Genomic DNA, 20,973 nt, shown 5'->3' with positions numbered 1-20,973 from the left:
TGCTAAGAACAGAAAGGAAGAAATTCCTTTGCTACCTACACTTGCTCTTTTGACCTCCGGATTGGATTACTTCAATGCGCTTTACATGGGGCTGTACTTGAAGAATATTCAGAAGTTTCAACTGGTATACAATGTGGTAGCGCAACAGTTACTGGTTCCTGTTAGTCGGTACATGTGACACCAGTGTTCTTCTGGGTGCAATTCAAGGTGCCAGTTATCATCTTTAAAGCCCTTAGTGGCTTTGGACTGGGTTACTTATGGGACCATCTCTTCCCAATTGTCTTTAGCCATCTTACCTAATCCAGCAGGAAGGCCATGCTCCAGGTACCATTGACTAAGGAGTGTTGGCTGGTGAGGCCCACAAGGAGACCCTTTTCTTCCATGGCACCCACCCTCTGGAATATCATCCTCCCTGAGATTAGATTGGCCCTGTCTCTGTTGGCCTTTCATAAGGCCATGAAAACTTGGTTTGGGTCTAAGCCTGGGGCCCTTGATATGGGATACAGTCCATCTCCTGGCTGTATGGATGATTGGTTGGATAATGCCTGGCTGCTGTGTATTTTATTTTTATTTTTTGTATTTGGTATTTTATTTATTTTATGGTAAGCCACCTAGAGTCAAGTAAAAGTGAGATGGATGGCTATATAAATCGAATGAATGACTAAATAAATAAATCCATTCAGAATGTTTTCTTTGTAGTACTGCTGCTTTATATATTAGTTCAATTTGCTCAAAAGATTTAATGGATTTCTGGACCTAAGCTTATTATGTATTAACCACAGTTACAGTTACTGATAATTATATTCAAATTACTGGTATCTAGTTATCTAGTTACTGTTATTTCCTATGAATGCACTTCTAACTCATATAGCAAAAATGTACAGGTATATTTAAGAGTCAGTGGGTAATTGTCCATTATGAAAATAAAAGCAAAACAACGAATGTTGCCTTAGTTCTGAAAATGTTCTTCTCTTGCAGTACTGTTCTTGGTGATATATTTGTTTCTCTGTTGTTTGGTCCATTTTGAGAGCAAGTTATTGTGCCTGTGTAACTGATAAGCTTTCCTAATGACATGCTACACAAATGCTAACATTACTGTTTTTCTTGTTGTACCATGTATTAAATTTTAGGAAACTCCAGGTATACATGAAGTTGGGGGACTATAATATTCATTATAGTTTTAATAATATTACATGCATGAGAAATTATAATGTTAATTCATCAGAAACTAGAGAAATTATTAAAAATATATGCATATTTTAAATATCAGTGAAACAATCAGCAAGATTCTGGTCTGTTCTTCACATATTATATCAGTGTAATAAACTGGATGTTTTCAGTTTCATCCCAGATAGATAGACAGATAGATAGTCCATAGTGTAATAAGAACTGATAGAGAACACCACACATATACTGTATTCTCATAATAAAGCTTCCCATAAATATCAAGTAGAAAAATCTTGTGATACTTTAATAATCTCAGATCCATTGAAATAAAAGTGATATACATATATATTCCATTTTGCTTTCCTGACCAAGAATCTAAGATTAAAGGTCTGTAGTGACAAGCAAGCCTATACCTGCTGATTTCCAAGAGAAAATGTTTCTGCTTTTGACTTGATTTGAATCCTCAATTTTTTCAGAGGTCCTTATTTCTGGTCGAGATAACATTACTGCTAAATCAAAGAGTGAATGTCCTAAATATATTTGGTTTATATGATTTAAGGACATGTTTTTTTATTTATGTTTCCTAATAATGAGCTGTAGATTTTCCTGATAGCTATTCCAATATGAAGTAAATATTGTTAGTATCACAAACTAAAACAAACAACAACCATAAAGATCAAATGTCTCATTATTTATATTGTATATTTACGTCTGGAATGAAAATAACTCTGTATTTGGTTCCATACATCTAAGGAAGCTTTTCTTCTTTCTTTCTTGTGTATTGTTTCCTATTGTGTGCTAAACCTCTTTTAGAACTGAGATTTTTTTTTAATCAAACCTGATTTATGACACAGCAGATAAAAAACAAAAACAAAAACAAAAACAAAAACAAAAACAAAAACAAAAACAAAACAAAACAAAACAAAACAAAACAAAACAAAACAAACCAAGCCAAACCAAGCCAAAACCAAAATCAAAACCAAAACCAAAACTTCTCAACAAGGAATAAAAGTATGAAAAAGGGCCAAGAGGCTGTCTCGAAATGTGCTTTGGTGTTACATCAGTATTTACCTGTTTTAATAAAAGTGATTTTTTTTCCACTAAATGAGTGAAAAGAAAGTCTGCACAATATTATGTTTTATAACCACAACTGAGATAACTCAGTTGAGCTTGTATTTATTGTTATAAGAGTTCTTTGAAGCTGAGTGCTATGGTCATAGTCAGGATTCTTGGCTTTTTTTTTTTTTTTTTACACAAAATAAGTTTTGACATTTTTAGCTTACACACAGTTTTTCAAACATAAATACAAAATATCTGATGCACTGAAATTTCTGTGGATTTTGAAGTTAGGATATGTTCAATATTTTCATCAAAATAGTTCACAACTTGGTTAAAATCTGTACATCAAACCTATGAATGGTTCATTCTCTTTAAGAATTTTTTTGAAGTACAAGGCTAACACCCTGAAGACATTCAATCTACTCTTATGTAAAGGGTCAGCTGCAATCATCCAGCCACATAAATCTAATTTATAACTGACATTTATATATATTTATATAAAGGCAACCAAATCTTTAAAATTGCAAACAAATATAAATTTCTATGGCACTTTCTCTCATGGGTTTAATTCCATTAAAAGTAGTACAGCTATCTTATGTATAGTCTGTGGCTAAGAGGGTATCTTAATATTTGATAAATAATTTCAATTTCTTCAGCAATAAAATAAATTACAGTATTTATATTGGCTGACTTGCTGGACTGAGACCATGGTACTGATATCGGCCAGGACTACAGACTAAAACTATTGAATTAAAATGAAAATAGACAGTCAACAGAAGTAGACCAAACTACTTCCATGAATTATTCTTAAATTGCCCCAAAAACTAAGGTCAAATGTAAAGTTTTGGTCACAGATTTATTAGAATCCACATGCCTTTTCACCCCTCTAGATAGCTGTCGTTGTATTATGCTTTGCTATCATCTTCTTTTGACTGAATGATGTCATTGGATACTTTGATCTCTATAGTATCTGAATTTAAAACTTCTTTTCCATTTTCTTCCTTTAATGGTAATTTCCTAAGATAAATTCAGGAAAAAAAAAAGTATTACAGTTGGAAACCAGGGTTAACAGAGTATGCATATTTCATTTTGCAACATATTTTTATTGATTGATTGCACTTCTCACATATATTCCCAATCCAAATGTATGTCATTATTTTACAGTTTCAATCTATCTAGAGTTGTTTTTAATATAAAATTGGGGCATCAAGAATTAACTCAAAATCCATGTTTTATGAGGTTTAGCTCTGATAGTTCTAACCTATAAAGAAGGCAACCAAATTTCCCTGATAATTATCAGCCCATTAGATTCCTTAGTATAATAATTAAATTTTATACTACTCATTGTACAATATACTTTTACAGTGGACAAAATCAGAAAACATTTTGGATCAAGAGCAAACAGGCTTTAGAGCTAGACATTTGATATTAGATCAGGCTCTTATTTTGCAACATCTAGATGAAAAATATACTTTTAGGCCAGGAACTACACGATATGCAGTTTTTATCAACTTCAAATTCATTTTTGACCTTGTCTTTTTTTTAAAAAAAAGATGGTATAGACTTAAGAACTCTACCACAGATAGGCACCTGCTTGGTGAGAAAACTTGGAGAGAACTCTAGCTTAAAAGTTAGGTGCAGTAAGAGGAACTAGTACACTAAGGAAATTTTTGTTGGTAGAAGAGGATGAATCTTGGCACCACTACTGTTCAATCTGTATATCGATCCTCTTGTGGCCAAGATGAATAATCTAATATATCATCTCCCAAAATTGAAGGATGGACACTTTGAAATCCTCCTATATGCAGACAATGCTGTGCTATCATCTTAGACCCCAACTGGTCTAAAGCAAACTTTATGACCTTTAAATACATACTGTAGTACAGAAGCACTCAATCATGCAAAACCTAAACTGCTAATATTTGCTTATCGCCCTAATATTCATGCCTGGCAACTGAATAAGGACCTGAGTGAACAAGTCAAACTCTTAAAGTATTTAGGGAAAGTGTTTCATGTTAGTGGTAAATGGAATATGTTGTCCAAAATGCACAGAAGTCAGCAACGGCTCTGCATTCTTTTTATTATACATGAGGTGGATTATTCATACCTGCCACACTAAAGGTATTCTCAGCTAGAGTGTGGACACAACTTTTGTTTGAAACCCAACTGGGCCCATATAGCTCCTTTGTTCCTTTAGAAAGGGTGCAGTCTAAATGTTCAAGGAACATATGTCAAGTCCACAATGTGGCTCTAACTTGGTCTAACACCTTGAGGCTGTTGTGACCAAAACTGACACTCATATTTGGACATGCATCTTTTCTTATTGGTTAAAGTTAGTGGTTTTTTCCCTGTGGACTTGACAGCTCTGATTTTAAGTGATGACTTTGTTTCATCTTGGGATAAGATATTGCATGAGAAACTGAGGTACTATGGTTTCTTACTTAATGCAATCCTGATTATGGGATATAAGCATCAGGGGCAGCCGTTGAGAAACATGCCAAGGATTTGGAAGCCCAATCAAATCTGGCTGCCACACCCAAAAATGTGTTCCTAGGTGCTCACCAATTTTCAAGCTGGCTAGTTATCTAAGCCAAATAACAGTTCCCAAATTCAGAAGTCCCTTAAACTTAGCAATATTTAATGCTTTCCCAAGAGCTGTTCTTGAAGGGAAATTACAAAGACTATGCCCTGTGGTGAAGGAGTTCCTGAAATATTAGCTCTCATTTTGTTATATTGCCCTCAGACACAGATAGTTGCAGCTAATTGTGCCTTATCTGGTCAGATTTCCATGTCATCCAGATCCATTTTATCCACAGTTGTTATTATCCCAGTTACACTATGATGTTATTTCTCTTAACATGACTAAGTTTTGTTTTATTATTTGTAAAATACACCTACACTTTAACCATTCTAGTATTATAATTACTGGGTTTTACTGGGGTTTTTACTTGCTGTCTCACAATGTGTTTTCTTCTTTTTTTGCTTTTTGAGCTGGTCAATGCCTGTAATAAGGCTATGTAATAAGATACTTCTCCTCCTCCACAAAGTTTATTTCCAAATTTTATATATATGTTGGAAGTATCATTAATGCGTATGAAGGAATAAATAAATAAATAAATAAATAAATAAATAAATGATTGAATCAAAGCTTTACCATGATCAAATATGAGAAACATATAACATCAATATAATGTCAATATAACATCATATAACATCAGTCACACCAATTTAATTGTTCCTTTCAATATTAATACAATTTCTGATTCCCCTCATACAGACTGGACTAGATTAAGAAAGAAGCATTAAAGTATATTCCATGCCTATTATTTACACTTTAACAACCATTTACAGTTGCTAATTCTGTGAATGGGTTTACATAAATAGATATAATCTGTTTCAAATCTGCATATTTCATCCTTTTTACACATATGTATCTTTGTAGTTTAGATAATAAGGAAAAATGGCTTTGAAAAAAAGTTCTAGATTATGGCATTCAGATATGATAGATTATAGTTTTATATCTGTTAAAAATAACTTTTTTTTCTATTAGATAAAACTAGCCACAGATATTTACAGATTATATTGCTCATTAATTAATCCTATATTTTAAGTTTACAATGTGAATTAGAACTGATTTCACTTAGTGATAACTTAAAATGAAATACATTAATTTGATTCTTGTCACCCTATTAGTATCTGCTGGTGAATGTAAAAGACATAATGCCTTTAACAATTTGTTATATAGTTGTTGAAGTTTATAGAACTAAACTTTTTTTTAAAAAAATAACCTAAATGCCATGTCACCCAAAAGCTTCATTAATCTGAGAAATGTGAAGTTACTAAAAAAATATCAAAATACATACTCTGGTTCTGTTAATGGTGTTGTTTCATTGGGCTCATTTACTGGGCTTCCATCTTCATGATTGGTAATTCTTTCATCCTCTGTTCTCATTTCAACTATTGGTTCTTTTGATCCATCTTTCCTAAATAAAAATAAAGTTAAAAAATCCTTAATTCACCAATGTTTTGATTAAAAAATGGTGGGTATTTATTTGTCTTATTCCATGAAAGCTTATGTTAAAATATATTTATTAATTCTCAAGGTGCCACCTCAGTCTTTGCTGTGGGATCAACATATTATTAATCACAAAAGTTTATTGTGATACTAAAATTTCTAGAGAGATATTTCAGAATATGCAGGAGAGTGAATGCAACACATCTTTGAAAAGTGATGTCCTTTTTTCAGGCTTCTTCACAAACCTGGAAAAAAAATTGACTGTTTTCATCAGTCCTATTAAAGTAATGGCTGTTTTAATCACTTGACACATTAAAGCAGCTACGTAATTTTCTAGAATTAAGTAGGAGCCTAAAAGCTGTGGATTCCAAGCAATCTTTTCAAAATTATATTTAAAGTGTGTACAGATTTCTGCTTTTGTATCTTTATTTCTGCTTTTATAGCTTGTCCAACTGAAAAGATTCTGGATGAGTTAAAACAGGTTTAAATTATAGTAACAACAATAGAAATAAATCAAATATTATATATTATTAGATATATTTATATATTATCTATATTTATTATTTGTAATAATAAATCAACCTTCCCATGAGATGAATGTCAATAAAACATAGCTGTACTGAAGGGGCCTATCATTCGTCACTATATTGTTAACCATCATCAAACAAATCAACCCAGAGTTCTCACTAGAGCCACAAATGACCAGGCTCATATTATCATACTTTGGGCACACTGTGTGAAGACATAGTTTTCTGGAGAATGCTTTAAGTCTGGAAAGGTGGAAGAAAAGAGAAGATAAGCAAAGTGGATACACTCAGTTATACTGGTGGTGGGTGCATTGTTGGAAGACTTAAGGACCAGATTAGGGACAGATCATCATGGAGAAAATCTATCTATATGGTTGCTAAGAGTCAACTCTGGCTTGATGGCACATATCACCCAACCAAATAATCATGCTTGTAGGTCTGGTAAAATAAAACTGACTTTAAAGATCTTGTAAAAGCCACTAAAAGAGAAAGAGGGAAAGAGTTTTATGGAGTTCTGGAAGAAAAGAGTTTTAAAATGTGTGGGACACCAAAGGGAAGAATAAATACCCTAATCAAGGAACTTCCAAAAAGAGAACTACCAACACTCCGCCCCCCCCCCCCCAACACTGGCAGGGCAAGGTACTGTATATTAATACGGAGCAAATCCCATACTCATGATGTTACCTAGTCGAGTAATGAAACATCTACAATCAAGCAACCAAACTCAGAGAGTACCAAGGACTCTACAGTTCAACCCTAAGCTACATATATTCTCTTCTGTTGAAATATATTATGTTATTCCTGTTCCGTTCACTTCAGATAGAGAAAAGACTTTTAATAGCTTTCTTGAGATGCTCTTACTGGATCGGCAGATTCAGTTCTGGCATAGTGATATTTAATGTGATTCATTGTTATATAATTTTAGCCTTTATATTGTAGGTCATTGCCAGCACTTAAAATTAACCCAAAACCTACTGGTAACCTGTACCATGGCTTCAGATGAGGAGTTATTGTAGTTTGCAGTGACGGAATTGGCCTCTAGTCCAGTTGTAGTTTCTGGATATCACCAAAGTCTGCCCCATAGAACACATTACAGTAATCCAGCTGGGTAATACTCACTTTATAAATTACCAAATTAGTAATCGATTGTGATAAACCATTTTACTATTATTCCAAGCTTTGTTTCTATCTTGCCTAAAGCCTGTTTCAAGTATTCAGGTTGAAATAAATATTAAGGTTAAATATTAAGTATACTTTGTATTATATTTATTTTAAAAATACAGATTGTCTGTTCAGCATAACAATCAGGTTTGATAAAATGTTACTTTCCTGTTCTAACTGGAACTAACACAATTATACAGTATATATTATTTGTTTACTGCGATAATGAAGGACTGCTGTGCCATCGAGCTATGGCCCCTCCTCAAATAAATCAATGTTTTTAATACAAAAATCATTTTGCTAATATAGTTAACAAAACGTATACACACACACAAAACACTATTAAACAATATAACTTTAAATTCTGATGATATCGTAATAACATAAGATAATAATAATATAAGGGACAGGCCAAAAATGGGAAAGAGACCTTGGTACAACATCTTGAAAAAAATAACTTTATATTGCTTGAAAGCCTTCTATTTACCCTTGTGGGTGTGGGAAAAACTAATTCAAATGTTGACAATACAATATATGCTTCATATCCTTATATATATATTTTCCCTCCAGTATTTTAATATAGCTCTTTTAACCAAATTCCATGCCTGAAAAGTCCACAGTTCTTGATAGATTCCAAATATTCAGGATATAAACAAAAATAAATCAACACATTGCATTTTAGCCAGAGTTATATTAACAATCCTTTTGATGTCAGCTACTATGAGAAAACAATATGATAAAGCCAAATATATGTTTCAATATTCCAACTTCTGAATGTTTCTCCAATAGTGAGATAATTTTAATTAGCTGTTATTAAACATTCTCTGAGGCATCCACTGTAGGTAAAATATTTTTGTTTCTTCTAACTGTACTTTTAGATCAGAAGGTACTAATTTCACACTGTTTAAAGAAGCCCTATATTCATCCCAAACTTCTTATCAAGAGAGTTAGTGACTTAGGAGTCCCAGATAATTCTTCTAACCACTGTAGATTTTCAAAAGAGGTGAAAGCATTTTGATCAAATAATCCAGAATACAAATGTTGAACTGAGTAGTATGTCCAGAAGTTTAAAGAAAGTTAAGTCTTCCCCACAGACAAAAAACAAACAAAAATAATTATTTCACTGGTTAGTAAATCATATCAAATCAAAATTTAAAATTTTGGGAAAACACAAAATAAGTCAAGTTCAAGAAGCCATTAAAAACTCTTTCTTAGCATCCTGTTCTTTTAAGTTAAAGCAAGAACATCATTTTTTAAAAAAATATGATTTTGCCAGAAACATTCCTTTCCTTTCTAAGTGCATTATAATTGGAAGAAAGTCCATAATCTATTGGACAAGTAGCTGTTATACTTTTTAGCATCCAAATTTATCAAATATATAGATCTATAATTAGAACACATAATGAAATCCCTGCCTTCTTTAAGAATAACCATGTTGTTAGCTTGATCACAAAAGAGAATGATTTCTTTGAAAAGCTTCCCTGTAAGCCTCTAATAAAATTAGGACAGAGAATAGGGCTTTTTTACACTTCTTCTAACAATCTACTGGAAAGCAGGATGAAGGATCTCCCCAAATTCCATACTAGTGAAAACTTTTTGGAGAAAAGTTGTCAAGTGAAATTAATAGCCTAGTCATCTTTACCACTTTCATATATATAATGTGTGTGTGCATGTGTGCGCACATGTGTGTGTGTGTGCGTGTACCCAGAACATACATATATATACAGAACATACATATAACCTTCTGTTGATATAGAATTAAACTATACAGTTCAGATTTTTTTTCCCCAAATTGATCTGGAAATGTATACATATTCAAATTTGTACCTGAATAGTTGGTATAATAATAATAATCTGTTGTTTAATTTTGTTAAAGTTTGAAAGCCAGTAACTCACTAGATTTTTCTACTTTTTTCCCAATATTGTTAATTTGTGCAATATAGTTAAAATTCTGTTTTGGAAGCTGGTTAATTTCAAACTTTTAATACACCAAAAATCTATACTGGTCATAAGACATATGGAATGCATAAGTAGACAATATGTTTTTAAAAAATTAATCACTTTTTTATCAGTATCTTCTTCCACACCAAATATAATCCTATACTGTTCAGTTTTAAAGAGTTTTCCTACTACTAGATATTTCTATTTCAGTAATCACCCTTAGCAAATCTACTAATCAAAATTGCAGTACTTCTTGTATGTTTAGTACTACCACTTACACAAATTTCTGCACCCAATTTTTCTTCAAATCTTGTTTGTATATAGAAAAAATATGAGTGTCTTGCAAAAAAAAGCAGCTTCAGCTTTTTTTTTTATTTATTTATTAGCTAACATTTCTCTAAGCTTAGCTGAATTCCAACTCTTTAACATTCCATTTTACTAAGGAGAGAATGAGGGGGGGGGGGAAGCATATATCATATCATATACTCTTTGATCTTGATTATATCAAAACACCAAGCTCAGCTGCTCAAAGTGAGTAAAATAAAATAATACAAAATATATTCTATAAACATCCCTGAATCCTACACAATGAATACTCAAGGCAGAAATCATGGTTCGGTGATATTTTTTAAAATATACAAACAAGATTGTATATAAACACAATTGGGAATATTACTGATACCTAGCTCAGCATCAACACACTGTGCAATGACTGTCCTTAGCACATTTGCTTCAGATGTCCCACTGTGTAAATTTGTAGAGTTTTGATAAAATTACAAACATGTGTGTTAATGCCACACTTCAACGATCTCCCAAACTGTATCTATCACAATACTTGATTAGAAGTGTAGGTACTAACAGCATTGAGGTAAATGTTAGAGAACATTTGTTGAATCACAATCCTTATGGCTCATGGGATACCACAGTTTGTAAGTTATTTGCAAGATACCAGTACATATAATTTTTCTTGAAATGTTGTGACCGATACTCACAAATATGCTGCTTTTCCTTCTTCCAGCTCTTTACTCTTCCCACTGGACCCACTCTTTTTTCCACAAATCCTTCTGGTGATACACATTAGCAATCCACACTGCCGTACAAAGAAGCAGCTGACATCAGTCACCACCAGTATTAACAGAAGAGCAGCTACGCCCAGTCCAATGACTGCACCAAGTCCAAGGCCATTAAAGAACGTACCTTGAAAATGAACAAAATAGACAAAGTCAAAACAGTTAACCTCCTGCATTGGAGAACATGAGTTAAGCCCAGAAGAGGAAGAGATCATTGTGTGTGGGGTGGGGGGAGAAAAACCCTTAAAATGACTCTGCCTTAATTCTCTTGGGTATAAAGGGAGGGAAAAAAAGCACTATCAGGCTTTCTAGATTTTATTACTATAGCTTGTATCAACAAAATAAACTTCCAGTCATTCCTGGGGAATCTGTTTTTTGACCTGGCCTATCTTGAAAGTTTGACAGCTCTTTATTCCAGCAAAATGAATCATGTCACCTCCACAGCCAGAATCATTTTGTTGAAGCAAAACTTTGTTATTTTATACATCCTTAATGTGTTGTGTGAGTGTACTATTCACATATATAGCTCCCCCCATCATCTTGACTTGTATATATATATATATATAGTGTGTGTGTGTGTGTGTGTGTGTGTATGTACTGTATGTTACAAAGTTGGATTTTAAAGTAGATATAAACAAATATAAAAGAAATATCAGCAAATATCCATGCTTCTGTGGACAAGGACATTTGCAGGTTCATTTCAAAACCTTTTTTATACAGTGGCACTCCAACATAATCAGTCCCAGTGTTGGAAGGAAAGCAAACTAGCAGGAATTTATACATACAAATAAATATTATTGCATTACCCTAAAGTATAATTTTTATGGTATAATATATATTGGTTAATTCATAGATTCAGGATATCATTTGAATGCTGTAGTGATATTCTATATATGCATACTCAGATGTTCAATTAAATTCTTACTGAGCTTAGTTCCATATAGCTATGCATAGGATTGCAGTTTTTGAGAGTGAATTAGCTGTATTAAAAAAAAAAAAAAAAATTGCCTGAGAAAATGTAAAGTCATTCTGCGTGGGTTCATTTGTGATTTTATATATAAAATGTAAACATCCAGTGATGAAGAAGAAAGTGTATAAGACATAAATTGTTTGCAATATAATTGCAATTATTTATAATTATTGCAACTCCTTACAGTTCTTATATTTACATGTACATTAAAAATCTATGATGAGATTTAAAAATGCACAAATCAATCAATTTTGACCGAATTGAATTTCTCTCTTTTTTTTCCACTGTGTCAGGTTTGCTAAGTGCACGTAAAACATCTATGCATTCCTATGGATCTCCTCAATATTTTATTCTTTACATGAAATTTTATCCAGGTAACTTTCTATAACATGACATTTGATACATTATAACTGAAAATAATATATAAATACTGTTCAGTGGCTATAATGATATTTGTTGATTGGAAACTTATTTGCAAAATTGCAGATCTTTAAATAAAACTAAGTTAATGTACAAATTGGTTTGAAAAATGTGATGCTGGAAAGTTTTCATATTATTAAAAGGTGAATCAAATTTCTATTAGATGTCTGGCCACTGCTATGTTGTCAAAATTAGATTATAATGTTGTTTGTACTGTAGTTTAAATCTACCAAATGTTCCATTGAGTATGGCTGTCTATATTGATATTTAGTTTATCAGACACCAGTGATATTTTCTATTATTTCTAATGCAAATAATTGTTGCAAGTATTGGCAAAAAAGGGCTCAAGGCCCTATCTGGCCATCTGGCCATCAGCAATATAACTCTATGAGAAAACAGAATGGGATGAGACCAAATTTGGTGTGCAGGAAAGATTGCAGAAGGATCAAGATAATCTAGCTCAGAAAAATAGAAGAAAATCTATTAATATTTTCCCCTGAATCCAAGCTGAGCAGCAGTTTCAAATGCTGCCAACTATTCCATTCTAGGTTTTCCTCTATGCTGCTGGTCATGGGATTCCTAGTGGAGTATATGCAATGTTCCTTGTGTTTTTCAGTACATGTTGCTTTCATAAAGACGTGTAAACACAAAACAAGGGGAGAGCAGAAACATGCTCACAGATGTAACACATATACACCTGCCCTGATTATATCCCTACACATACACAGGCAATATATATGTACCCATCCTAATGAGTCTCTAATACACATATATGCACATACACAAACATGTACATACACATGTGAAAATAGGAGGTGGAAAAAAATCCAGATATCATGCTTTCCATTCTTTTCTCGGCTTGTAGGGCTTTTTTAAAACTACAACTTTCAGATAGAGAGACAGAGAGAGGAAACAGAGATAGAGCTAGAGATATCAGCAGATGTGGTGATGCACCACTTAACTCATCCCAATGTATTTTCATTTTCCAAACTTCTATATTATCAAACCAGGACTTCATCTTTCATGGTGTTAAATATTCCTATTTTAAAGAAATTAGCAGTCAATTTTTATTATTAAAATCCAAATGTATCATTTCTATTAATATGAACAAATTTATGTGAGTTTCATTGGGACTTTTTAGGTTTAGATTATTTCTTTTTGAGTCTAACATCTTGTAAGGAGGGTAAAAAATTAAAATCACTGTGCTTCTTGGAGAAAGACTGGACTACAAATACATTTATTCACCTTTAATATGAGAAACAAGCAGAGCTTGAAGGCTAAGTAAAAGTAATGTTTTGCACCCTTACTATAGTTTTTAAAACAGTGGGAAGTACCTTTGTTCTGTGAATTTTCATTTGATTGATTTTGATTGATAACTATCCATTATATGCTTCAAAAATGAATTAATCATTATAAGTAATGACTATCATATTAATGCAACAAAGTCTTGTAATCTCAGTATCATGTTTTTAAAAAATACAATAAGGTATTTTGAACAACTTTGAATAATTTATTAATTCCTAGCTTTTTAACTGCAAAATTTTACACTTCAGTTTGGATTAAGAATAGTTCTTAGTGACTCTTGAGGAAAGAGAAAATGTTCACTTCTTCTTTTCTCTACAGCTCCCATACTTCCTGAAAAGCTGGTCTGAAGCCTAGAAACCTCTAGGAAACATGAGAGAAAATGATGCTGTAGATAACCGAAGAGAAGTGAATCAGGTGAGACTTCCTACTCACTTTTGTAAAAGGTAACCTCTCTTGGGTATTTACAGAATAGTCCTTCCAGGTCCAGATGTTCGGTTAGTCATTGTTCATACTAATCAATATTTTTAATAGCATAGAAAAATTACTGTGGTATGCAATATTGTGTCTGTGCAATAAATTAAATTACATTAAAAATGAAGTCATATTATAATAATGCCCATCTATAGCACTTTAAAGTAATTCTAAGAGATATTGTGTTCTCCAGAAAGAAAAATGACCTGAATTTAAGATTGTCTTTAAAAAGGTACACTTATTATTTATTACATTTATATCCCACTTTTTATTCAGGGGTTCAAGGCATCAGGCACATATTTTTCATCACAACAATATCCCTGTGAGGTAGGTTAGACTGTGAAGAGAGTTACTGGCCTAAAAGTCACCCAGTGAGCTTTCCATAGCTGAAGCTATGCTAGAATTTAAGTTTCTGAGCTGGTCGCCCAACATCTTAACCACTATACCATGCTGAGTCTTTCCACCATACTGTACTGGTATAGATAGATAGATAGATAGATAGATAGATAGATAGATAGATAGATAGATAGATAAACAACAACAAAAAAAAACCTCATTAATAACCAGCTTTCCATCTGTCAGCCTATAATTGACAACTCTGTCTGAAATCAGCCCTGAAGATATCCCTTTTACAATAAATGTGTGTATGTGTCACATGTGTAGTTTTGTTTTTGTAATTTTATTGAACATTTAGAAAGTGTATAAACAGAAAGAAGATAACAAGGGAGTCTAACAGATAAAATATAAATGAATGATCAAAGATTTAGAAATGTCATGGACACTGTGGTTTTCCAATAAAACATCATTAGTTATAAATAACTGGATGTTTTAACAGGCTAAATATAGTTATTCAATTCTAAACTAAGAATCAATAACAAGGACTGTCATCAACACAGTATACATCAACAAGTAAAATTACAGGCTATAAAATTCAATCCATAATACTAAAAAACTGTTGTTTTTGATATCTTGTGAATTTAAAGCTTTACCTAGAGAAATCTAAATTTCAAACGTGATACTAATCCATGTTGTAGTCTAGGAATAATTTCCAGTTCCAGAATTCCATCTGAAATATGTGTCAGATTTGCTTTTAAGATACAATATTATTCTAGACTTTGACTGTAATCTCGCAGCTAAAATTATGTTAGGTATATTATGTATACCTCTAGAACCCACGTTTGAAATCAGGGCAAATACAGGACAACAAAAATAGAATAAATAGCAACTCATTAAAATCAATTGCCATCAAACAAGCTATACTGTTATAGAAATAATGGGCCCCTTATCTGTATATACTGGCCATTTTCTCTCACACCTAGAAATTATATTCACACATATTAACACAAAACACATGCAGATGCAACACTTTTTCCCCTCTGAAGCAGTTCATCAGAAATAGTAAAAAATGAAGAAGAAATAAACAACCAAGGTGATAAGGCATGGAAAGGGAGGAAAAAAAAAAAGAGGAATGGTTGGCACATTGGACATTTTTAGCCTGCCGAAAAGAAGACTCTGGAAAGACATTAAGTGTCTGAAGGGCTGCCACAAAGAATTATTTAGAATTGTTCCAGAAGACATGTCAAGAAACAATGGATTCAACCAGGAATTAGGCTTTGAAAAAGAATTATTAATAATGATAATAAAAAAAGCAGGAAAAAGAATTATTAATAATAAGAGCTGTCTCAAACACGCTGCTTGAGAACATGATGGACTCTCCTTTACCAGAGGTAGTGAGAGAGAGGCTGGTTGGCCATCTGTTGAGATTGTATGGCAGTAGATTCCTGTACTGGAAGGGGTTTGGATGAGATTTCCAAAAACCCTTCCAATCCTTCTATATGATAATATGATTCTATTATTTTAGTGAGTAATTTTCAGGGCCAGGACATAAAAATAGTTGAATGCTCAAATAGATCTATGCTGCAAATGTTTTGCCATTATCACTTGGGACAATATAAATCTTAACTAGAATCAAAATATCTGTGTTCTCATTGGAATAAGTTTGTAATGGGAAAAAAAAGAAACCATGTAAAATTGTATTTGCTCCAATTTTTGTCAGTCCAGAATGTCATAAATTCATTTTTATATAATATTTTTATTAAAGATTTTAATTACAGTAATAAAAACTCAACTCAGAGATGGAAAGTAAAAAGAAAGAGTAAAAAGTGCAAAGAAAGAAAAGGGAAAAAAAAGGAAAGAGTGAAATAAAGAAAAAGAAAAGAATTATATAAAGAAGTGACTGCCAATATTCATCACAAGTATAAACAAGTTTGGTAGCTCTTCACCCCCCTACAAGGTTACAAACAGATATGCCTTCTTCCCATAACCTTATCTATAAGCAAAGCCACAAGACATCAACATTTAATAATGTTGTATCATTATTAAATGAAGAATAGTTATAAATCAGCATAAAGCAAGCAGTATCTATAATGTAATGTATGGGTTTTTCAGCAACACTGCTGTCTTTATTTAGTGAAGATGAATACATATCTCAACACCATAGGTGTCAGACTGGGAAGGGGAAGCAAGTATCAAAATATGCATGTGACATTGTGACACAAATCCTGCCCTTCATATGCTTGTGTGCAACATTGCAATACAGGTACTAAAGGGCAGAGGTTGTATCTTATCAAGACACACATTTCATCATTTTAGTATCATATATCTATTTGGAAATACAAATAGCAGTATTAAAATTGGAAGTTTGTGAGGAATAGCCTAAGAAATGTCATGTAAGAGTGATAACTAAAACACCACCCTGGAGACAAGAACAAATTTACAAATTCCTCAAAGATTGTCACTAAATTTATTACTATTATAAGTAAACAACTTTCAGATAATATAAAAATAAGCCTTTCATCAGCTTAAAGATAAATACACTATGGCATAGGGTTTTTTTGAAAATCAAATCAATGTAATTATGATTTCCATGGCAATAAACAATACAAATGTACACAGTTATTGAACTGCACATAGAAAGTCAATTAATCAAACAAATTCCTGCCTTGGACGTGAAGATGTCTCTACATATTTTACTCTGTGGACATAATGTAACTCAATCATTGCTAATTGTAACAATTTCCAAATAATGCAAGCACCACTGGGAGGAACAGAAAAGTTGGGTGTGTGCGAACATGTAAATCCTAGATCCTCTATGTGTTGCTCAGGTGGATGCACATAACCAGGGACCTTTGCCACAACCCAGGAACTATGACCCACTTGATTTTGTTTGAGTTTTCTAATGGGAAAGTATTATGCTGCAAAGAAAAGTGCCATTTTTAAGCATTTTTATTTGCAAGAAAGTTTGGGGATGCACATAAATTACAAAAGCTTAATGTATATAATAGCTTAATGTATAGCTATAATAGATAGCTATAAAATGATAGCAATAGATAGATAGCTACAGAGGGAGGGAGGGAGGGAGGGAGGGAGGGAGGGAGATAGATAGATAGATAGATAGATAGATAGATAGATAGATAGATAGATAGATAGATAGATAGATAGATAGATAGATAGAAAAATGGAGTCCATAGCCTGGTCCTTTGTTTGGAAGGGTACTTCTCTGGTCAGGAAAAGGTAAGCTGAGACAGTAGAATATCCAGCACAACAAGAATGTTAGGGTGGTGGTAGTGAAAGCATCTATCTGCTCAGCTTCTATGAAATAATATTTTAATACTAACCATATACTGCCCAATAATTACTTTGTCAGGCTGGCCATGTCAAGGAATCAACATTCTAAATATATAGTACCTGTTTGCCTAAAAAGTGGCAAGAGAATCATACTGACTGATTTGTGATTTGTGGTTCCTAATACCTCATTAAGATACAGAATGCAAGAAAAGATGACTAATCTGCTTAATGGATACTTCTTGGAGTCTTTCCTTCAGGTAAATGAAATTCTTAATCCTCAGCCAATTTTAGCATCATTTTTTAAATCACTAGAAGCACTATGTTAAATTTGTTAGGGTACATAGCATAGTATAATAAAACAAAATTTTAATATTTTTCTTAATGATATTTCTGGATAAATCATTGTTGATCTTGATTCTTTTTATGCTTTTTTAAGAATGTTGTAAATTAAATGTGATGTGGAAAAAAATGTGGAACACTGCCAATATGTGGTATCATATATTTTTTGGTAATAAATGAACTGCTATAGGAATGTTATATCACATTTATTGATTACAAAACAAAACAAAGGTTACATAAAATAAAACTGACACCAAGCAAGTAATGAAAAACGTGCATAAAATTACATATGTTTTGACATTACACTTAGGAAGACTTGAAGGCTATTACATACACAATTTGCACATATTTTAAGAAAAATAAGATACATGACAGTAAGCATCTGTGGTTATTAATAACACAGAATGACATGGACAAGAATGAAATAAAAAATACACAATGCTTCATAAACTACTTTAAATATACATATTCTACATTTGGAGAGTTTTGTTCTTAAATAATATTTCAGATATGAGATGTGATCTATTGTCTTTCATTCATTCACTCACTCTTACACTCTCACACTGTTCTGTTTCAGTGGTAGTACATAAGGTACAGTGAGTCATGAATATAATCTTGGATATGTTTATTTCTACCCTTTTTCTTTGTACATGTGGGAAGAAACAGAAAGCTGATGGTCTCATGCTAAAAGAAACCAGCTTCACTCTAAAATTAGCTTCAGGGAACTGTCATTCTAATCAAAGTTAATTAAATTAATTCAAGATTAAATGTAACCTAAGTGATTATCTGATTCAGGCCAGCATGTTTTCCTTTTCCTTTTTTTCTTTTTAAGGTTGAAATGCTCTGCAGTCTTTGGATTAAGACTAACATGACACTTACTTAGGGACTATGTATATATTTGGCTATGTTTAATCAGGTTTGTTCCACCTGTATTTCAGTTTGTTTGTATTTTTGTTTGTTTGTTTTTTTAAGGGTTAATACTAAAGGCAATGAATTAGCTGAATTACCTAACCTAGATACAAGCTTCCAATGCACACCACATTATGGACTGCTTTTCATTAATGTTATACAATAGAGCTCAATCCCATAGAATTAGTCACCTCTTATTTACTAATTAAGAAAATTATTAAATAATTTAAAACTCATACATTACTTTTTTACTGGTTGGAAATTGTTTGGGGTAAGGGCAAGAGAATTATGGTACACTCTTTATGTCCCTTCCATCCCGAGGCTTTCTTTTCTTTTATCTTTCATGTTCTTCCTCCCTCTACATCTTTCAACTGCCATCTAACCTCTCCATTAGTTCTCTGAATCTCATATCTGCAGACTTTCCTTCCCCTCTGAATTCTGAGACCTGAGCCAGTTCTTTGCTATTACCAAACTTGTTTGCCTTGTTTATCATTGGATATATCAGGGTTGGAGGCAGAATGCATGTAGTATACCATCCTTTTCTTCTTCACAATATTCTGGTGGAATGATTTTGCTACTCAGTAGATGGCTTTAGAAAAACTTGTTTGCACTAAGACACATTAGCAGTAGGTTGCAAGATAGACCGTGTCATTTCATAGGACAATGCCCTGCTGCTGGGCTTTCTAGGAAAGCAGTTGACATGGGATGTGTGTGTGTGTGTGTGTGTGTGTGTGTACAGATTACACACATTCATACATAGATACACAGACACACAGACACACAGTGTAAAAACATCAAAATACATACATATGTAGATACAACAACCATCTTTAAAATAAAAACTCCTTTCCTGCATTTCCCCTGCTCTTCCTGAAAAAAAATTGCTGCAGATTCTGTTGCAGCAGGTCTTTCTTACTAGCATAATGGTCATAACACTTGATTACATTCCATCAAACTGTAGGGATTGGCCTAGAAAAAGGGAAACCAGACAACAGTGCTTGAACTAATGGAAAGCATTTGCATGGGACAGGATGAAATTGTCTATTCCTGTCCTAAAAAAACATGGTTGCAGATCCACACTGGCAACCAGGCAACTGGCCAATGTAGATAAGTCCTATATCTCCTTTGCTAGTTCCCAATATCAGGTAATTTATGCTATTTATGCTGTTACCAGTCACTTTTCAAAAGTGTAGTTACAACTGTTGTGAGCAGAGTGATGGGAAAACCATTGGTAAAGCCTGCTACCAACAAATGAACCATGGTGAAGACACAAGGTGAGCAATCTAATTCAGGGTTCCCATTGTTGCAATTTCTTTTTGCAGCAGGCTTCAGTGGATAAGTCCTTCTAACAACCCTGTCTGAAAATTAGAAGAGGGAGTTATTGCCAGTCATTGGTAGTCACAGACTACCATTAACTGGGGCAAAGATTGGCCAGTGGAGGTGAGACTTATTTGGGAGCAGAATTTCCTGTTTTCTTATGGATTCTACCTCTTGCCTGAAGATATCCAATATCTAGATGCTACACTGTAATTTTTAGAAATCAGTCCAATACTATGGGTCATACTTTAATATCCTATATTTTGCTAAAGGAACATATACATGATAAAAGAATTATATTGCTATTTGAACATTACAATTTATTGCCACAATGAATTAGTGACAATATTGTCCCAAATTAAAACGTAAATTTCTATTTATAAATTATATGTAATATCCATCAAATATAATCTGAAATAGGTGAATGTTCTCCCTTATACCAGACATAAATACTTAATGCCAAGTCTCTCAATTTAATATTCCTTTCACATAAATACAGTGCATGCCTACTTCTATGTGTAATTTTCCAATGTTTTATGTTAATCGGCTTTATTTACCTTGTCTCTTAGAAAAAAAATCCTTCCATAAATTCCTCCAATCACCAAAATTAGCAGTATCTTTCCCTGAAGCAGAACAATTCTATGCATATTGAAAAGTACTCTAATTCATTTTCAG

The 20,973-nt window shown here is 32.8% G+C and overlaps 1 protein-coding gene across 1 annotated transcript in view; it reads right to left on the bottom strand.

Annotated features, from left to right (window-relative positions):
• Window positions 1-2,381: 2,381 nt before the first annotated feature.
• Window positions 2,382-20,973, bottom strand: part of NCAM2 (neural cell adhesion molecule 2) — a 178,809-nt gene continuing 160,217 nt past the window's right edge. The window contains exons 16-18 of the mRNA XM_088144603.1: window positions 10,863-11,067; window positions 6,090-6,209; window positions 2,382-3,243 (exon numbers count right to left, since the gene is read on the bottom strand). Coding sequence (XP_088000729.1) covers window positions 3,132-3,243; window positions 6,090-6,209; window positions 10,863-11,067 — 437 coding nt within the window. The 3' untranslated portion in view covers window positions 2,382-3,131. The remainder of the gene's footprint in view (window positions 3,244-6,089; window positions 6,210-10,862; window positions 11,068-20,973) is intronic.

The sequence above is a fragment of the Python bivittatus genome, unplaced genomic scaffold, assembly GCF_059951505.1.
Source record: "Python bivittatus isolate LINGU-HERP-01145 unplaced genomic scaffold, Pbiv_v1 ctg000350_np1212, whole genome shotgun sequence".
Lineage (NCBI taxonomy): Eukaryota > Metazoa > Chordata > Lepidosauria > Squamata > Pythonidae > Python > Python bivittatus.
Note: the sequence above shows the minus strand (reverse complement) of the source record. Positions and strands in the feature narration are given on the sequence as shown.